The sequence below is a fragment of the Salminus brasiliensis genome, chromosome 7 (genome assembly GCF_030463535.1).
Source record: "Salminus brasiliensis chromosome 7, fSalBra1.hap2, whole genome shotgun sequence".
NCBI classification, from domain to species: Eukaryota; Metazoa; Chordata; class Actinopteri; order Characiformes; family Bryconidae; genus Salminus; species Salminus brasiliensis.
In genome coordinates this window covers 3,374,552-3,393,462 of record NC_132884.1, presented here as the reverse complement: position 1 = coordinate 3,393,462, position 18,911 = coordinate 3,374,552, and the positions used below count along the sequence as shown (strand labels likewise).

General features: G+C 43.1%; 1 protein-coding gene across 1 annotated transcript; it reads left to right on the top strand.

Annotated features, from left to right (window-relative positions):
• The first annotated feature begins 10,026 nt into the window (after window positions 1-10,026).
• Window positions 10,027-14,359, top strand: s1pr5b (sphingosine-1-phosphate receptor 5b). Its single transcript, XM_072682813.1, has 2 exons — window positions 10,027-10,119; window positions 11,567-14,359. Exon 2 carries the CDS (start codon window positions 11,835-11,837, stop codon window positions 13,038-13,040), a length of 1,206 nt encoding a protein of 401 aa, XP_072538914.1. The 5' UTR covers window positions 10,027-10,119; window positions 11,567-11,834; the 3' UTR covers window positions 13,041-14,359.
• Window positions 14,360-18,911: the final 4,552 nt, after the last annotated feature.

The following is an 18,911-nucleotide window of genomic DNA, read 5'->3' as shown; positions in this document are numbered from 1 at the left end:
TAGACAAAATCTCTCTCTTGTGCTCTTTCTCAGGCTTCAGAGTTGCAGGGACTCGACCACGCTGTCTGCGGCTTGCGCTCGTGTAGCTCGTTACTGGCTTTTGGTTTCGTTTAATCTCCTGGTGCGTGGTGTGTGCCAGGGGCCAAGGCAGGGACAGAAACTGCAGCAAGCAGCACAGCAGCTCACCAAAAAAGCCCAGAGCATTATCTGCAATACACTCACCCAGCTCAGACACACACACACACACACACACACACACACACATACTGCATCATCCACATTACAACATAGACACTCTGCTACGCCTGATTAAAAGTGTGTGTCTCTGACGCATTTATTGGGGCTTATCAGCGCGCCCCGGTCACACTGTAACTGTAGAAATAACCGAAGACTTTCAGCTGCACTGACCGACACCAAAGAAGCCGCAAGACTGACCCACACTGCGCTGCCAAATCATCCGCCAGAAAAGCAGGAGAGCCGGAGGATCCCTGAAAAGGCTTGATTAGTGAAAGTGCTAAATGTCCCACGAGGTCAATCAAGAGCAACATTAGTGTGTGTAACATTGTACACTACAAGTACACTATCCACTGTCCAAATATTTTGGGACACCCCATCTAATGAATGCATTCGGCTGCTTTTAGCTGCACCTGTTGCCGACACTTAATAGGACTCTCTGGAGCAGATACACATGAACCTATTGGCACCATGCTGCCTAATTCCAGGTGTGGACTAGAGGGGTATAAAGCCCCCCAGTGCCGAGCTGTGGAGCAGTGGAAGAACTGTGGACTCTGGAATGATGGATGACAGAGCTCCATCCAGTACTTTTGGGATGGGTTGGGGTATTGAACAATCTTGTTGCTGATAGCAATCAAATCCTGACAGCATCTAGTAGAAATTCTTCCTCTCTGGACAGTAGAGACAGTTACTCCAACAAAAGCAGGATCAACTCTTTTTAATATGCTTCATTTTTTACATGCGTCAAATGATGCTGCTTCTGGATCTCTCAGGTTGTCCAGGAATGCATCTGTACAGCTGTCCAAGCTGATTTGTATTTACTGCAGTGGTGTAAAGGTAGATTACACTCCACAACTGTAGGGGGCGCCCAGGAGAAATGCCATTTCTCACAGAATGCTGCTTTAAAATGATTAAATATTAAATAATATTGGGAGTTGGGGTATTGAACAATCTTGTTACTGAAAGCAATCAAATCCTGACAGCATCTAGTAGATTTTCGTCCTCCCTGGACAGTAGAGACAGTTACTGCAACAGAAGCAGGATCAGCTCTTTATAATACTCTTGATTTCAGAAGAAACTGTGGATATCAACCGATCAAACATGGTCTGTGTGATGGGAAGCGTGAGACGATTTAGGGTCACTTGATGGTGTCAATGAGCTTCCATCACGAGATCGATTCAGTCTAGGATGCAAGCTTGTCTTGACTGATTGACTACATTTGGGGTGAGGCAATGCAAATGGGTACATGCACAACCTCCAAGCACACTCCCTCACACTCCCCTCGGTGTGTCTCTCGGCAGGGTGTTATCTGTGTAAGTGAGATCCTTAAGCACTCGTTTCCTGATGAATGGGAATCGTCTTCACGAGTCAGCGCTCACAGATGATTCTCGTACAGCGACGTTTTCTCGTACTGAGCATTTCCACTCCTCCATGCCGCATAAGGCTGGCGTGGAGGAGTGTAGACGACTCACTTCGGCCTGTCTGGGCCTTATTCACCAGTTCTTAAGAATAAAGCTCACTTATGCACTTTTTTAACAAAGATTCTGACAATCAATGAATGTTTTTTTAACTTGGGATTTTCCCAAGAACAAATTGAAGAAAATTCCAGGGAAGATATTAGTGTATGAGGCTCGATTTTGAGCAATTTCCACCACGCAAGGCCAAGAGCTACGAGATATATTTCCAGACCGTTTGTCAGAAATGCAGTGAGACTCATGAACGCCTACGCTGCTTGTGTGTTTTGCTTGCCTGTACATGAGTCTTTAGACTGGTGCTCTATGCTGTGTTATCTGATTAGCATGGCTTGAACACCATAGACAACTTGTAAATGATCTCTAAATGGTTCTTGGCTTGGGCCTTATGTTCTAGGTGAAAGAACTCAGCTCATCTCATTAGCAAGCACAGATCTTCAAGCTAGCAACCATGTTAAAAGCCTGTAGTCATTCTATGGCATCCAAAACACCTCTATCTATATATATATATCTATCTACACTATACAGACAAAAGTATTGGGACACCTGCTCACTCATTGTTTTGTCCAAAATCAAGGGTATTAAAAGAGTTTATCCTGCTTTTGTTGGAGTAACTGTTTCTACCGTCCAGGGAAGAAGACTTTCTAATAGATTTGGGGTTTTGGTGCATTGATGTGAAGATTTGATTGCATTCAGCGACAAGAGCATTAGTGAGGTCAGAATGTTGGATGATCACTACCTCACCTTATCATCCCCAACTCATCAACTCATCCCAAAAGTATTGGAGGGAGCACCAACCAACATTCCAGAGAACACAGTTCTTTCACTGCTCCTCAGCTCAATGCTGGGGGGTTTTCTACTTCTCTAGCCCATGCCTGCCATTTTAGGCAGCATGGTGCCAATAGGTTCATGTTTATCTGCTCCAGAGAGTCCTATTCTATTGGCAGTACTTCTCTACAGGGACTAGACAAGCTTTGTGTGTGTGTGGATTTGCACATTTGTGTCAGCGATGGGTGCAACTTAAAGTAGCTGAATGCATTCATTAGAAGGGGTGTCCACAAACATTTGGACACATTATCTATCAAACCTTTCATCCTTCTCAGGAGGATTACTGCAGGGAGATCTTCCCACGCCTCCAAAGTTCAGTGTTCGAAGGTCATAAAGTTAATTTTCTGACTCACAATCCAAGTTGTCCACAAGACACTCGATAATGTTGAGGTCTGGACTCTGGGGGGGTCAGTCCATTATTCTGAGAACTGGGGCAACTTCAGTGAAGTGATTTGTCTGTTGCCTTGATCAGTTCACATTTTCTTACAGTGGAAGAAAGATGGACATTAAAACCTGTGGATGCTCTCAGAAAGCTTTAAGTGCTGTTTATCTGATGACGGCTGTTTGGGGTGGGGGGTTTACCCGGTCTTGCAGGGGGTTGTTAGGGTTTTTTTTTCTGTAGCTTTGAAGTCGTAGTTTTTGAACTCCAGTTTTGGAAGCTTCTGTTTCTCACTTGCTTTTCTTTGGCATTCTCTTTCTTCATGTAAGTGGATCTTCTGCAGTCTAATCCCCTCTAGAGTATTTTTAATGGCAGTTTTGAGTGGAAATGAAATAAATGAAGGGTGGTTTATGACTTTTTTGTATAATTGAGCCATTTTACTGTAATTCAGAGCATTCCCAATAAACTCAAACTCTGATTGGAGTATGAACCCATCCCAAACCACTGCTTGAAGAGTCCTCAAACCAAACAAAACCTCAAAAAAGTCCTTCTTGCATGACTTCACAAACCCATCCAGTTCTGCTGTAAATAAACCCAGGCCCATAATGAGTGGACTGTCTTAGGTCATGCAGCTTAGCGGTCAGCAGACCACAGCGAAAGAGCTCACGAGAACGCGAGGATGGTCGTTTGAAACAGCACGGGGGAGTGGAGGCGGAGAGTGACGCACAAAATCTGAAGTGGTAACAGTCGACTGAGGAATGCAGCCTTTATCTATGCCCCCTGACCCACACTGAAGGCTTATCAGCAGTGAGGAACTGTGAGAGTGTTTGTGTGTGTATGACTGGGACTGGAGTCAGATACACAGTGTTGACCAGCTCAGCCTCTAGACACATAAGAATAATCAAGGTGTCCGCCTCAGTCTTCCTTACCTTCAGATGCTGCTTCTGGATCTCTCAGGTTGTCCAGGAATGCATCTTTACAAGCTGATTTGTATTTACTGCAGTGATGTAAAGGTAAATTACACTCCACAACTGTAGGGGGCGCCCATGAGAAATGCCATTTCTTGCAGAATGCGGCTTTAAAATAAGCAAAAACATCCAAATATAAGTTGAAATATTAAATAATATTAAAACAACAATCTTATAATGAGAAATGTTAGTTAATAATAATAATTATTATTATTATTGTTATCATTGTTCTGCAGTGTATAGTGTATAATGAGCGTGCACTCATTTTCACAATAAATCCCATTGAAAAATTCGTTAGCCCATCGTTACTGTGTACACTGTGCAGATGGGACCACAGCTGGGCGGAGGTCTGTGGTTGTTTGCGGACTTTCCTGACAACATCAAGCAAGTGCAACTGGTTTTGCTGTGCCAACAACACGGTTCTGGCAGTTTATTAGGTCATCAGGTCAGCTCTAATAATAGACTGTATATCTGTAAAAGCAGGCAGTTTATTCGGTCACTGGAGCTCAGAGCTTGCTTTAGATGTTCCATCACAAAGGCACGTTCCTGCTCCCGAGAGAGAAATAAAGGATGTACGGTTGGAAAAGCCATTCTCATGAGTTCTGAGGTCCGGGATGGACCGGAACGTAGAGACGAAAGCCGGAGGAGGCAGGAGAAGCTAGAGAGCGACTGTTATGGGGAGGACACACAGGATATGATGGCTTCATGCGTGGTCACTTGCTGCTGTAGCATCTGGAAATCCGCTCATCCCAGAGACACACACACACACGTACGCACTTCCTTCTCTGGCCTTTTGATGTCTGGCCATACTGCTGTCCCTCTCGCAGGATATTGCTCTTTAACGGTGCCCTAATAAGATCAGAGGACATGATATTGATGGAATAGTTTTCGTGGAGATCCATGGAAATGGCTCAATAGCTTCATGCTCAGTTTATCAAAATATATTAATGAACGTCTCCTTCAATGGTGAACCCCCTGTCCAAAAGTCCAAAACAAGTTTGATAAGGGGTATTTCAGCCTGGACTGCTTTTTGGATGAGGCCAAATATGGAACAGCCAATCAGAACAGAGCTCATTTGAAAACGGGCGTCTTAAAGGCACAGTACATTAAGAAAAAAGTTGAAAAAACAGTTTAATGTGAATAAAATTATTTAAATTATATATATATATATATATATATATATATATATATATATATATATATATATATATATATATATATATATCAATAACTGTATGAAGAATTCTGGACCAATAGACCAATAGAAATGCTATAATGTTTGATTCAAATATTTTTTACATTGACTTCCATTGAATGTTAAGAGGGTTTTTGACTCTGGTCGTATCATAATTAACGTGAACGCAGGCTAAAGTTCACTACTGCTGCCGACACTGATCAGAAAGTAGCTAGCTATGCTAACCCACCTTTCCAACAGGCTATTTAACATTATTTAGAGGCAGTGGTGGCTCAGCGGTTAGAGCTATTGAGAGCTATTGATGGGCTCAGCAAGCTGCTACTGTTGTGCCCTTGAGCAAGGCCCTTTACCCTCTCTGCTCCCTGGGCGCTGGAGTTGGCTGCCCACCGCTCTGGGTGTGTGTGTGTACTCACTGCCCCTAGTTCACTAGTGTGTGTGTGTGTGTGTGTTCACTACCACAGATGGGTTAAATGCAGAGGACACATTTCGCTGTACAGTGTACAGTGACAAATACATGCACCCTTACCTTTTAGAGCAGAGCCAGCTAACAAAAAGTTTTGAGTTTTGTGAGGCACCACATACAAAGGAGAGGAAGACCTGCGTCTGTAGTTAAAGGTGCTAAACTCAGCGAAAACATCCACCCAAACGGCCGTACGTCTGCTCTTACCATTTTGGGGCTATCAAGTAAGACGTAAGGCTAGAAGCTAACCTAAGAGCCTCACAAGCATCAGACGAGTCCACTTCAGTGGAGCTTCACTGGAGCATGGCTAGCTAGTTAGCGCTAGTTATCTAACCAGGCATTTTCCTACAGTATAATGTGAAGATAATTTGGTTTATGCTTTAAAATAATCAATATTCAGTCAGAACTGATATGTATTACCAATAATCTCTCAGAAATGGAACATTTTCTCATGACCTCAGAGGCAGCGGTTAGCTGTTAAACGTTCGGTTGGGTCTGTTGGAATTGCCGGTAAGCTTGTGTGTCCTCTGGCACTTAGGCAAAACCACACTGTTGATCCAACATAGATATTAAAATTTCAACCTCAATTAAAATGAGGATACTAATCAAAACTGGGAACGTGCTTTTATGCTTTTCAGCCCACAGCCAGGTTTAAGGGAATTTATATATATATATATATATATATATATATATATATATATATATATATATATATATTAAGTATGTGGTCAATTTTGGCTGAGATGGGCATTTTTTAATGATTAAAAACATGAACAACAATGTTTATGAATGGTTTTATCAGCTATATCATGTCACGGTTTATTCAACCAACGTATCATATAATCAATAGCAGTAATAATGGAATTAAACAGGATGTAATCATGCTGAAATTTGATGAGAGATTTTCTGCCGCCATGAATAAAGACAGCATGAACACCTTACGCCCCCAATAATACACCATAATCCCGTTGAACATTTCAGGCCCCGTTCTCGCATTCAAGGCAGCTCCAGGGTTCACGGTTTAGACGGCGATTACAGACGTTTATGTTGTGGGTGAGTCTGAGCACGCCAGTATGTCAACAATGCACCTTTAAGATACTCTACACACACCAACGCAGAACACCAGACAGAGGCCTGGCCTGAAAGCCTCTCCACACACAGTTGCACTAATGGGGGGTGTAGGAGCCAGGCCCAATCCCTGCTATCTGTCCATCAGAAGATTACACACTATCAGTGTGTCTTGCTATCAGTTAATCCGCTTAGCTGACGCTGAATGCAGGAGCCCGAGGAAGTCTTGCGGCTCCAGTAGTTTTAGTTTTGACTTGAGAAGCTTCAGGACCCCCAGCATCAGCCAACTGGTCTCCAAATGTCGTCTACCACCAGCCTTAACCTCTGTTCTGACACTACATGGACAAAAGTATTGGGACACCTGCTTGTTTATTGTTTCTTCCAAAATCAAGGGTATTAAAAAGAGCTTATCCTGGGTTTTGTTGGAGTAACTGTCTCTACTGTCCAGGGAAGACCTTCTGCTAGATCTTTGGACACTGCTGTGAGGATTTGATTGCATTCAGCAACAAGAGCGTTGGTGAGGTCAGGAAGTCATCACTGTTCCAGAGAACACAGTTCTTCCACTGCTCCACTGCTCAAGCCTGGGGGGCTTTATACCCCTCTAGCCCACACCTGGCATTATGCAGCATGGTGCCAATAGGTTGGTGTTGTTCCAAAAAGATTCCAAAACTTTCCAGAAACTGATTCAAAGATACACAGAAAATGGGATGCCTAACAACCATGCTAGACCTGGTAGACCACCAACACTGCCCCCATCAGATAAACGACGCTTTCATCTTTAAGAGAGAGAAAATCAAGACAAAAACATCCACAGGGACGATGTGCTCTTAAATCTTCTAAGACTGAACTTTGGGGCTGTGGAAAGATCTCCCTGTTGATTTTCCCTGGACTGGAGTCTCCGGAGTAGAATGGAAGCTGTAATGAAGGTAAAGCTGGAGCTCTAAACACTCAAACGTATGACTTTACATTTAGTTCTTGAGGCTTCTATGTTATTTTATGTGCTCAGCCTTTTCTTTCTACTGATTGGCTGGGTTTAAACCCACAGTAACATTTACTATATGGACAAAAGTATTGGGACACCTACTCATTCATTATGTCTTCAGAAATCTGAAGTTTATCCTGATTTGATTGCATTCAGCGACAAGAGCGTAAGTGAGGTCAGGATGTTAGATGATGATGATCACCACCTCACCTCATCATCCCCAACTCATCCCAAAAGTACCGGAGAACACAGTTCTTCCACTGCTCCACAGCTCAATGTAAGGGGGCTTTATACCCCTCTAGCCCACACCTGGCATTAGGTAGTATAGTGCCAATAGGATCATATTTCTTATCTGCTATAGAGAGTCCTATTCTACTGGCAGTGCTTCTCTACAGGGACTGGACGAGCTGTGTGTGTCCATTTGCACATCTGTGTCAGCGATGGATGCAATGTAAAGTAGCTCAATGCATTCATTAGAAGGCTTATGTCCATCATCCAACTTATCGATAGACGCAGTAGACAGTGGCATCATTATAACCGCTTTTAGGCGTTAAATTCATTGTTATTACTGATTACTCACAGCCTAGCCTTACAGCATTTGCAGGGTAAAGACACTAGAAGCAAATAGACTGATCAAACGGGCAGGGCTGTTGACTTCCAAACGTTCATTGGGTCAAACCACCAAACTGCGGTTGGCGTCAGGCCTCCCCCATTTTAAAAGAACTTGGCACAGATGGTTTACCTCGGAAGACCCATCTGAATTTGAATAGAAATGCCCATCTGAAAAGACAATGGCCTACTGCCGCCCATTACGCTCACGCAGCCTACATGCAGGTGTGCAAACAGGGAGTTCTTCTAGCCGTGCAGCTTGCAGAGAGGTTCTCACACAGGTTTGGTTTCTTAGAGGGAACTGTTGCAACATCACCCGTGCACTATAATCCCCAGCCAAGCAAGAGAAAGTGTAAGGACAAGCCTGAACTTGATGCTGCAGCAAAGATTACTATAACTGAAACACACAGTGAACGCTCGAGAGGCAAGGGCAGACCAGCTGGATCTTGAATTACTGCCACTGTCAACAACAACTAGATGATTTCCAGTTAAGTAATCTATCTTCTACATGGTTCCTCAGAAAGCTCTAACGAAGTAGAGACATCTTTATTTCCCAGGTAAGGAAATCAAGCACAAACAAAAAGTCCACTATGGCCGTTGGGGCAGCTTGGGGCAGGCTTGACCTCTTTGTTGACATTCTGCTGAGCCTTGAAGTTTATCAGGACCCTGCGATGAACTGGCCCACTGTCCAGGGGGTATTCCTGCTTTGCGCCCAATGATTCCAGGTAGGTTCTAGGCCCACCTTGACCCTAACCAGGAAGAAGCAGATAAGAAGATGGATGGATGAATGATGAAGCTTATCTGACCCCTGAGATGAACTGGTGCCCTGTCCAGGGGGTATTCCTGCATTGTGCCCAGTGATTCCAGGTAGGCTCCAGACCCACCGTGACCCTGACCAAGAAGAAGTGGATAAGATGAGGATTAAATAAAGTTTGTCTGAACCCTGCTATGGACTGGTGCCCTGTCCTGCCTTGCGCCCAGTGATTCCAGGTAGGCTCTGGACCCAAATTGACCCAGACCCATAAGAATAGGGATGAACCAAACCAATTAATTCAATTGATCGGAACCCTGCAATGGGCTGACACTCATGCTTTGCACCCAATGATTCCAGGTAGGTTTCAGACCCACCTTGACCCTAACCAGGGGTGGATGAATAAATGATAAAGCTTATCTGAACCCTGAAATGAACTGGCACCCTGTCCAGGGGGTATTCCGGGGTATTGCACTCAGAGATTCTGGGTAGGCTCTGGACCCAAATTGACCCTGACCCGTAAGAATCAAGTCAACTGAACTGCACCCTGGCACCCTGTCTAGGGGGTATTCATGCTTTGCATCCAGTGATTCCACGTAGGCTCTGAACCCACAATGGCCCTGACCAGGATGAGAAGATGAATAAGGTTTATCTGAACCCTGAATGGACTGGCGCTGGACTGATAGCTGAAAGTTTATCTGAGAAAAATGTGCATCAATCAGTACATGGTGTAGAAAAATGGAAATGGAACCTACTGCACCTAATGAAGAACATCTGGAAGCCTTCAGCCTTTCTTTTCCATGCGTGCACGCTGCAATTTCATTTAACCATCATTACATCATGGAGAACACGCATGTGAGAGCGACACTACATAATTAGGTTTCATTTCATATGGGTCAAGCTGAATTATGTTCTGAATTATGCTCCAATGTATTGATTCTGGAATTCAAGAGACCACAGAAGAATGGGAGGAGACAAGAGAAACCAGAGAGTGAGTGAGAGTGAGAGAGAGAGAGAGAGCAAGTCAAAGAAAAAGACCAGCCCACTCCTTCTTTAGCTTGTATCCTGTCCCATCTGTATCATTGTGCTCCTCAGACGTTGAACTATCTGCTTCAGTCACACTATCTTTCTTTTTCCTGGACCAGCTGCTGGACGTTCTCCTCCACAGTGGTGGTAAGTTCTAAGATTTGTACTTTCCTCTTAATCCAAGGGTTAGTGTGAACGGAAGTCTTGCTTGGCATTCCACTGCAGCATTTCGACCTAGAGCTATTATGTTTGTCCATTACCAGATGGAGAATGGCTTGTAAGTGCTTCCATTTACTCAGATTGCGTTAACTTCACGTTAAATAAGCCAACCTGCACTGTTCTGAGAGCTTTCCTGATGCTTTTGCAAACCAAAAAGATCCCAAAACGAGAAAATTTGATTCTTGGAAACTTTAGTTCCTATCCTGAGAGATGCTGGCCGATGGTCACTCTAAAAAGGTGATTTGTCAGTCCTACCAAAAAGCATTATCTCATATGGTAACAAGCTATAAAACTGGCTTTATTACACTGAAATAAACAGTATATTGAAACAATCTTCAGCCAAAAATAAATAAGCCCAATTCAAATCCCGAAGACATTGCTGATCTTCACATCTTCTGTCCTGGTCCGCTGTCCTGGAAGAATGAACAGAACCCAATTCTGTAATTCTGTTGAGGACATTTAGACACTTTTTTGCTCAAGCCGTTACTTCAGAAGCTACTTCTAGGTTTACGTCAACATTCTTCAACCTGCTGAGGAATTAATTTCAGAATTACAGAGCTGACGGACGACAGAAGAAGTTCTTGGAGGTTCAAACCTTATCCAGCACTCCATAGTTGGAGTCCTGTTCGGTGTTGCAAGGTTTATTTATTCCCAGTTCCTTGTCTAGAATTGCCAATATCACACATTTGCAGGCTATAGCCCAGCTTTATATGTGTGTGTGTGTGAGAGAGAAAGAGAGAGAGAGAGCTTGCCATAGGAATCAAGGATTGCATGAAATCACTCCACAGTGCTGAATGCATGTATTTGGCTCTGCATTGCACAGACTCTAACCTCTGACATACTGGACTTGTAACACTGTAACAAGAGACTGGAAAATGGTACCATGTGTGTAAGCGAGGAACGGAGCAGGGAAACATTCCTGAACCCAGCAGAATGCATTTTACAGGGCAAGGCATAGTCTAGATATGAGGGAATTTGAGTCAAGACAGAAGGGAAATGCAATGTTTTCATTTGTGTAATTGAATTAGGAAAGTTAAGATTTTGTGCATTGCTGAGCGGGCAGATGCAGTCGGCCAAGATCAAGCAAATAGTCAAAGAGTAGTAAAAAAAATGTTAAAATAAATGAAGTGACCAGGAACTGTTTGCAGGTTCAAGCGTTTATTACACACTTGTATAATTAAGGAAAACCCTAGAACAGCTGGACTGTATTCCATGTATCTGCTGCTCAAAAAGCTGTAGGTTTTAATAAGGAATCAGGGATTCAGGGATTTTAAAGGGTTAAGATGAGCCAGTTTAGATTTAGGATCTCTACTGCCCTGCTGTTGTATTGCTTCCTCCATACTGATTCCAGTTTTTCTGTGTTTTGGCATCTCAGAGTTACAGATTTCCAACTGGAACCTCGAGGCTGTGCTGCTCACTGGCTCTCTCTAGTGGTGAAATTTCTCTCTACACCAGTGGAACTCACTCATGTTCTCGGCCGCCTGGACACTTCAACCAAGAATCTGAAACTGCAACATTTAGGCCTGCTGTCTGTCTTGTCCTTGACCGACTTGTGGATCATGCCCAGCCAGCGGACTATTAGATAGCACCGAAAAATCCCAGCCTGCCAGCTGAGCAAAAGTTAGCCGCCCCACCGCAGTGTCATGGCAGGGTCTCACTCTGCGGACGCAGCAGCCTCTTCAACGGCAGTGCCCTTGGCTGGCTCCGCCACCACCTCCCTCCTGGACTTTTACAGTAAGTACCAACTTACTGATGTCATCCAACTGCACTACAATTACACAGGGAAGCTAAAGCAGGACAGGTACAAGGATGGGCTCAAACCAGAGGCCATCACCTTCCTCCTGATTTGTATGCTCATCGTGCTGGAAAACGCCATCGTCCTAGTGGCCATCTGGAGGAACAAGAAATTCCACCTGCCCATGTACTACTTACTGGGCAACCTGACTCTATCGGACCTGCTTGCTGGGTTCACCTACATGGTCAATATCATAATGTCAGGGCCCTGCACCCTCAAGCTGACCCCTCTGCTGTGGTTTCTGAGGGAAGGTGGGGTCTTCATCACGCTGGCCGCCTCGGTGATCAGCCTCTTGGCCATCGCGATCGAGCGCCATGTCACCATGGTGAACATGAAACCCTACCACGGCACCAAGCGCAACCGCATGTTTGCACTGATCAGCGCCAGCTGGGCACTGTCCATCTTGCTAGGTGTCCTGCCCATCATGGGTTGGAACTGCATAGGCAAGCTAGAGCTTTGCTCCACCGTTTTACCGCTCTACTCCAAGTACTACGTACTCTGCTGTGTGTCCGTGTTCACCGCCATACTGCTGTCCATTGTAGTGCTGTACGGACGCATCTTCCACACGGTCAAGGCTAACACCAAGAAGCTGGGCAGCCTGCAGCGCAAGGGGCTAGCTCGTCGCTCCCAGAAGTACATGGCCCTGCTGAAGACCGTGACAATCGTCCTAGGTGTCTTCATCGCCTGCTGGCTGCCACTCTTTGTGCTCCTGCTGCTGGACTTCGTGTGCCCGGCCAATACTTGCAAAATCCTCTTCAAGGTGGATTATTTCCTGGGAGTCGCCATGATCAATTCCCTGATCAACCCCATTATCTACACGCTGACCAGCAAGGACATGCGCAAGGCCATCATCAAACTGCTCTGCCGCCGCTGCCTTATCAACGAAGATGGACAGGTGAAGAAGATCGGGGTGCCCTTCCTGGAGTGTAGCCTCACCAAGACCGAAGTGGCTATTCACCGAGGCCTGGAGACGACCATCTCCTCAGGGAACGGTACGTCCTCCCCGGTCAGAACCTACCCAAAACTTGCCAGGCTACAATCTGTCAAGTTATGAGCCTCTCACCAGCGGCATCAGGCTGTTAATGCACCAGGGACCACCTCAGAACTTGTGGGGGGGGGGTGCCCTTTAAGAGTGATCAAAAAGTTTAAGAACTCTGAGAAGCGAGCAGGCAAGCTTCCCGTCCAGTTATGATCACTTGATCTCTGGCCAGGTGTTGATCATGCAGCGTTAAAAAAAATTGTCAGAGGAATCAAAGAACGCCGTAGGCTTGTGAACAAGGCCTCTGGGAGTGATCTTAATGTTCGAGCATTCTCAGAATGAGACACCCAGGTGCACAAGCACAGGCAAAGCCATCACTCCGGTGTGAGTTCACTGAGTAATCAGTTATTAAGTCTGCACTCTAATTGACAGCAGTCATACGGTGCCAGACAGACACACAGCACGGGAAGCTGTAGCTTTCCCACACCAAGCAAAATCTGAGCAGGACCGAATCTGACTGAAGCATGTGACCATGTGGTGAGAGAACTGTGGGTCAGAGAAGGTGCTTGAATTCTGAATCAGGTATGGGCAGATTTCGGTGTCACCACAAAAGACACCTTTCAGGTAACACCTTTGCAACCACAGACAAGATGACAGACAAGAAAAGACTGCTAATATGAGAACAGTCTTTGTCAATCTGGGTATCGCTGGTTCGAAAATCCAGACTGAGCATCAAAAATGTAGAGAACTGAATGAGCAGGTGAAGTTGTGCACAGCAGCCACCGTGTCAGCAGAGAACCGATGGAGTAGTATCTTGGGAGTTTATGAAGGGAAGCTCATGTTGCAAGCACTTGGGACCGACACGTCACAAAGTTCAGAAGCTGCAGATGCTGAAAGAGCCTATGAGACAAGAACATTTCTATGGACATAGCAAATGCCTACCATTCAAGACTGCAGTCTTTCAGTCTGCCTGTGTCTCTATCATGTGATTCAGGCCGTGGGTCTGGCTTCGCCGTCACTGTGACGAAGGCACGGCAGACGACGGCAGCGGTGTTGTGGACCAGTGATGCAACATGCACAGAGTGTTGCACTGTAAATACTCCTCTTAGCGCTGCCAACCGTCACATTTCTGGCTTTGTTTGCTGAAAGGACATCAGATCTCGATGTTCGTGGCACTGTGTACAGTTTCTTTTGCCATTACAGTGCATCTCTTTCCACAAATACGCATTACATACAGTACACAGTTCTGAAATGTGTTGAATGTTTTCTGTTGTCTATTTTTGTAACGTCACATTAAACTGAACCTTAAATTATGTGCTTCTATGCATTACGCTTAACACTTTAAAATAATGTTCATTATGATCAGAATAATAAACATTCTTTTGTAACCAGAACTGTCCGTTTCTTTCAGGATGTCAGTACTATGATAGTGCATTATATTACTGTACACACACGTACACACACACACACACACACATACACACATTTTGACCTGTAATTACCCCTGGTCCAAATATGTTCAAAAACAGTAAGTTTGCAGAAGTGTGTTCTTTCTATATGTAAGGGTACACACACACACACACACACATATATATATATATATATATACATATATATATATATATATAGAGAGAGAGAGAGAGAAAGAGAGAGATACATACATATATATGTGTAGAGACAGAGAGAACACACTTCTGCACTGTTATTATACAAATATATGGATTTTTGTATTATGGATATTAACTTATACACTCTCTTATATAAATTTAAATATTATTTTGTATACACACAACCCCCCTGCATTAGAGAGAGAGAGAGAGAAATACATATATATACATATATATATATATATAGAGAGAGAGAGAGAGAGAGGGAGATACATATATGTAGAGAGAGAGAACACACTTCTGCACTGTTCATATACAAATATATGGATTTTTGTATATGTGTATTAACTTATATATATATATATATATATATATATATATATATATATTTTTTTTTTTTTTTTTTTTTTTTTTTTTTTTTTTTGATATGGCTTTTGATATGGATTTGTAGAACAGTATGTCACACAGTGTTACAACCATATAAGAAGGCCTATTTTGAGGGTGTGATGCTGTGGGAATGCAGTTTGCACAATGCTAACTGGTGGGTATAAGCTTCTATTATTTTTAGCTACATAAGCCTCGTAGCTGCAGTGCAAAAGTAAAGAAGTAAACTTTCAAAATCCATGATGAACATCTACCACTCTGATAATATTTACATTTAATAAACAGCAAAATGACAGCAAGGCTGGAAATTACATGTGTGCTTCTATATCTGTGAGCATTTTTGCGAGGCTGAAGCACGGGCCCCTCGTCTGTACATCTGGTAATGGCATTGCCCTACATACCAGAGTCAAACTGCAGAGGCTTCAGCTAGAAAAGAGTCTGTGACCCGCAGGTGAAACACCAAAGATTTAGCCATCAACACATCGATCTTTCTCAGTTTAGAGAATCTGTATAAAGGTAATAATATTATATATAAAGGTAAATAAAATAGCATAAATAAATATGATAAAACATATAAATAAATATAACAAATTAAACATTTTAAATGTTATGGTTGATTGATGGTGTGTGATGCTGTGGTGTGTGGAGCGGTGACTAATCGGTGGTAAATGTTCTGACACAAAGAGAAATTTGCATAGTAGTGGGCAGTTTCATTTTACAGAAGAAATTGGTTGGAATTTTTAACAAAAATGTTTTTAAAGATTCTGATCGCAGTGTTTGAAATTGGTCCTTTGTGCATAAAGGTACTAAATGAAAATATAAGGACAAAATAATATGTAACATTTTCTGTGTAGGAAATGTTACTGTAGAAAGTGACAGTAGAAATATTAAATTTTAATAATACTTATTACATTATTATTGTTCATTATTTTTTAATAATAATTTAATTATATTTTAAATACAGTATTTTCCAACAGTTACTGTTAAAAACAACTTACAGAAATGTATAGATGTACATTATATTATGTATATGTTCACTATAGTATACATAGTAAACATACTATACTATACTATCTATACTATGTATATGTTCACTATATAAATTATTTAAAAATAAATATAATCATTCCCAAAAAAAAATCTTTTCAGCAGAATGAAAAAACTTTACAACTTTAACTTAAAACTTTTTTTGGAAAAGTCCAAAAATCCAGGTCAGTTTGGAACATTTCTATTGGTCCATTCATCTAGAAATTGACACAATAAAAAAAGACTACTGCTAGATTTACATTATGTTAAAAAACAAAGTGTAAACATCAAACGTGAAGATAATAGGTATTATATAGTAACTCCTGAAATGTAGCTAGTTTATTTATTTATTTTTGAAACTATCTTTACATTAAGATTTTTAAATATTTGACTTGATTTGTGTTTTTCTGAAGATATTTGCAGATTATTTGTAAATAAGGTAATCTAGCTTTTTGATTGATGTTTTCACATCAATGATTTTTGTAATTTGGTTCCTAGACTGTTCCTGGTTGTTCTGTAGCTCACATCTCACACTTTGGAGCTTCCGTGTTTTATTTTAGACCTAAAGAACCCAAAAAGGGAAGTAAAGCCTTTTTGCTTTAATAAAGACCCAAGTGTATAATACTGAGGAAGTGTGTGAAGAACCTTTTAAATATCTAATAAACCTTCAGTTGATAGAAAGGTTCTTCAGACTCAGATCTCTATTATGTACACAGTTCTTTATGGAACCTAAAGGGGTTCTTCTATGGCACTGCTCAAATAACCATTTGGAGCAACCTTATGTTTTAATGCATTTGAGAACTGTTTGCCAGACGAGTGTTATTGTAGCCATGATTTCATTGTGTTGATGATATTTTAGCTCAGTCTGCCATGAATCGCCGATGTGCAGCAAATACTGTGTAGCTCCATAATGGCAAGTTTAGCTCAGAAGGAAAAGAAAAAAACGAATTTAATGGATATTAATGGATTTTATATAAAAAAAAATTTTTTCAAGAACTTTTGGAACATTTCTATTGGTCCATTCCTCACGAAAATATTGTTCCAAATTATGTCAAAAAAAAAGTGAAAAACGGCAAAAATGGAGATACAAGGATGAGTTCAGGCAGGCCAAGTCAGATCACAGGCCTTCCTTTCAGCTTAACCACACTGAATGCCAAGCATGTCTACCCCTACGATTCTCCATGATGAGCCAATGGTGGAGGAATAGTTAAGAATCAGAGGGTTAGAAAAGAGCTGCCCTGGTTGCAAACCTCATTTCGGCTCAGTTTTTCCCCTGTTTACCCGTAAATGCAGACGCGAACACACACACACGCTCCAACACACGCAGTGACCACGTACGCTTCTCAGAAGTAGGCACACACAGCAAACCAAAGCCCCTGCACTGAACCAACCACAGGCATGAGACTGAAGTGTGGGAAACACGCGTTCATCAGCCCCCACATATGAAAACACACACACACACACTTAGGGCCTATGTCAAGCTCTGCCACCCCAGGCTAAGCGAACAATCAAAACAGTAGCAGAAGTGGTTGAAGCTCACTTTCAACCAGTGCAACTCTCTCACTTTCTACACTACGTCTCTATGAGTGAACATACACCTATCTGCCATAACATTAAGACCATGCCTATTATTGTGTAGGTCCAGAACAGCTCAACAAGACCTCTGAAGGTGTTCCGTGGTATCTGGCACCAAGACATTTACCCAATTCTTTTATTTTAGCCAATTAAGCAACCCACTCGTTAGCACCCCCCCCCCCCCACCCCGCCACCACCACATGTAATTCTCCCAGCCACCGCCTCTTTTCCAACTGTTGCCAATGCAACATCACCGGGCAAGCATTGGAGGAAAGTACCCAGCTCTCCATGATGCATCGGCTAGCTGACACCTGTGCCGGCCAGCTTCCCACTGAAGAGAGCGAGCCATCTAGCCACCCGGAGAGAACAAGGCCAATTGTGCTCTCCCAGGATCCGGCTGCTGATGGCAGGCAGCATGTCCCGGGAGCAGCAGATCCTTTAAGTACTGTAAGTTGTGAGGTGGGGCTTCCATGGGCATCATGACCCTGTTGCCGGGTCACTAGTTGTTGTTCCTTGGAGCGCTGATGGTAGGTACTGATCACTCCATAACAGGAACATCCCACAAGACCTGCCTGACCTGATGTTTTGGAGATATCCTGACCCAGCTGACTAGCCATCACAATTTGGGTCAGAATCTTATACTGGACCATTATTTGCTTCAAGAACAGACAGCTGCTTAATATGTAGATCCCCCTCCTTGACCAAGTGCCACTGGAACCAGATAATCAATGCCCTTCACTTCACTTGTCAGTGGTTTTAATATTCTGGCTGAACGTGTACATTAGAAATGGTAATGTATTGATGGCAATATTGATATGCAATGTTAATGTACATCAAAGTAATCCGATGTTGATCTATGTAGGTCAGTTTGGACCATGTGGATTGGTCCACTGTGCCACTGTGCCACTCCTGTCACACATGCATGCTGAGTCCTGCCTGGTGACTGTAGGAATTAGCAGTTAGTCATTACATTAAGGGTTTACGATCCTTGAATCAAGTCACTCGTTCGCCCACAGCAAACGAGCACAGGTGCAGGCCTGGAGCACAAACAGCATCAAAGCTTGGCCTGACATGAAAGCAGAGAAACGGGTGCAGAGCGCGGAGGAGCACAATCTGATCACAGCTATCACAATAGTTTCAAAACTGATCTGAATGATATGCTGGTTGAGTCAGAACGGCCGAAACACGTGCTGCAGTGATGTGCATGAGACGCGTGCAACAGCACTGATCTATTATCAAGACCAGTGCGGGAGTCTCAGAAGGTGCTGTTGGTTAGTTAGAAGAGCACAGGTTCGGGGGCTGATCTTCTCTGTGAGGGCCAGTTCCGCCATCAGCTCACCTGATTAACTTTAAT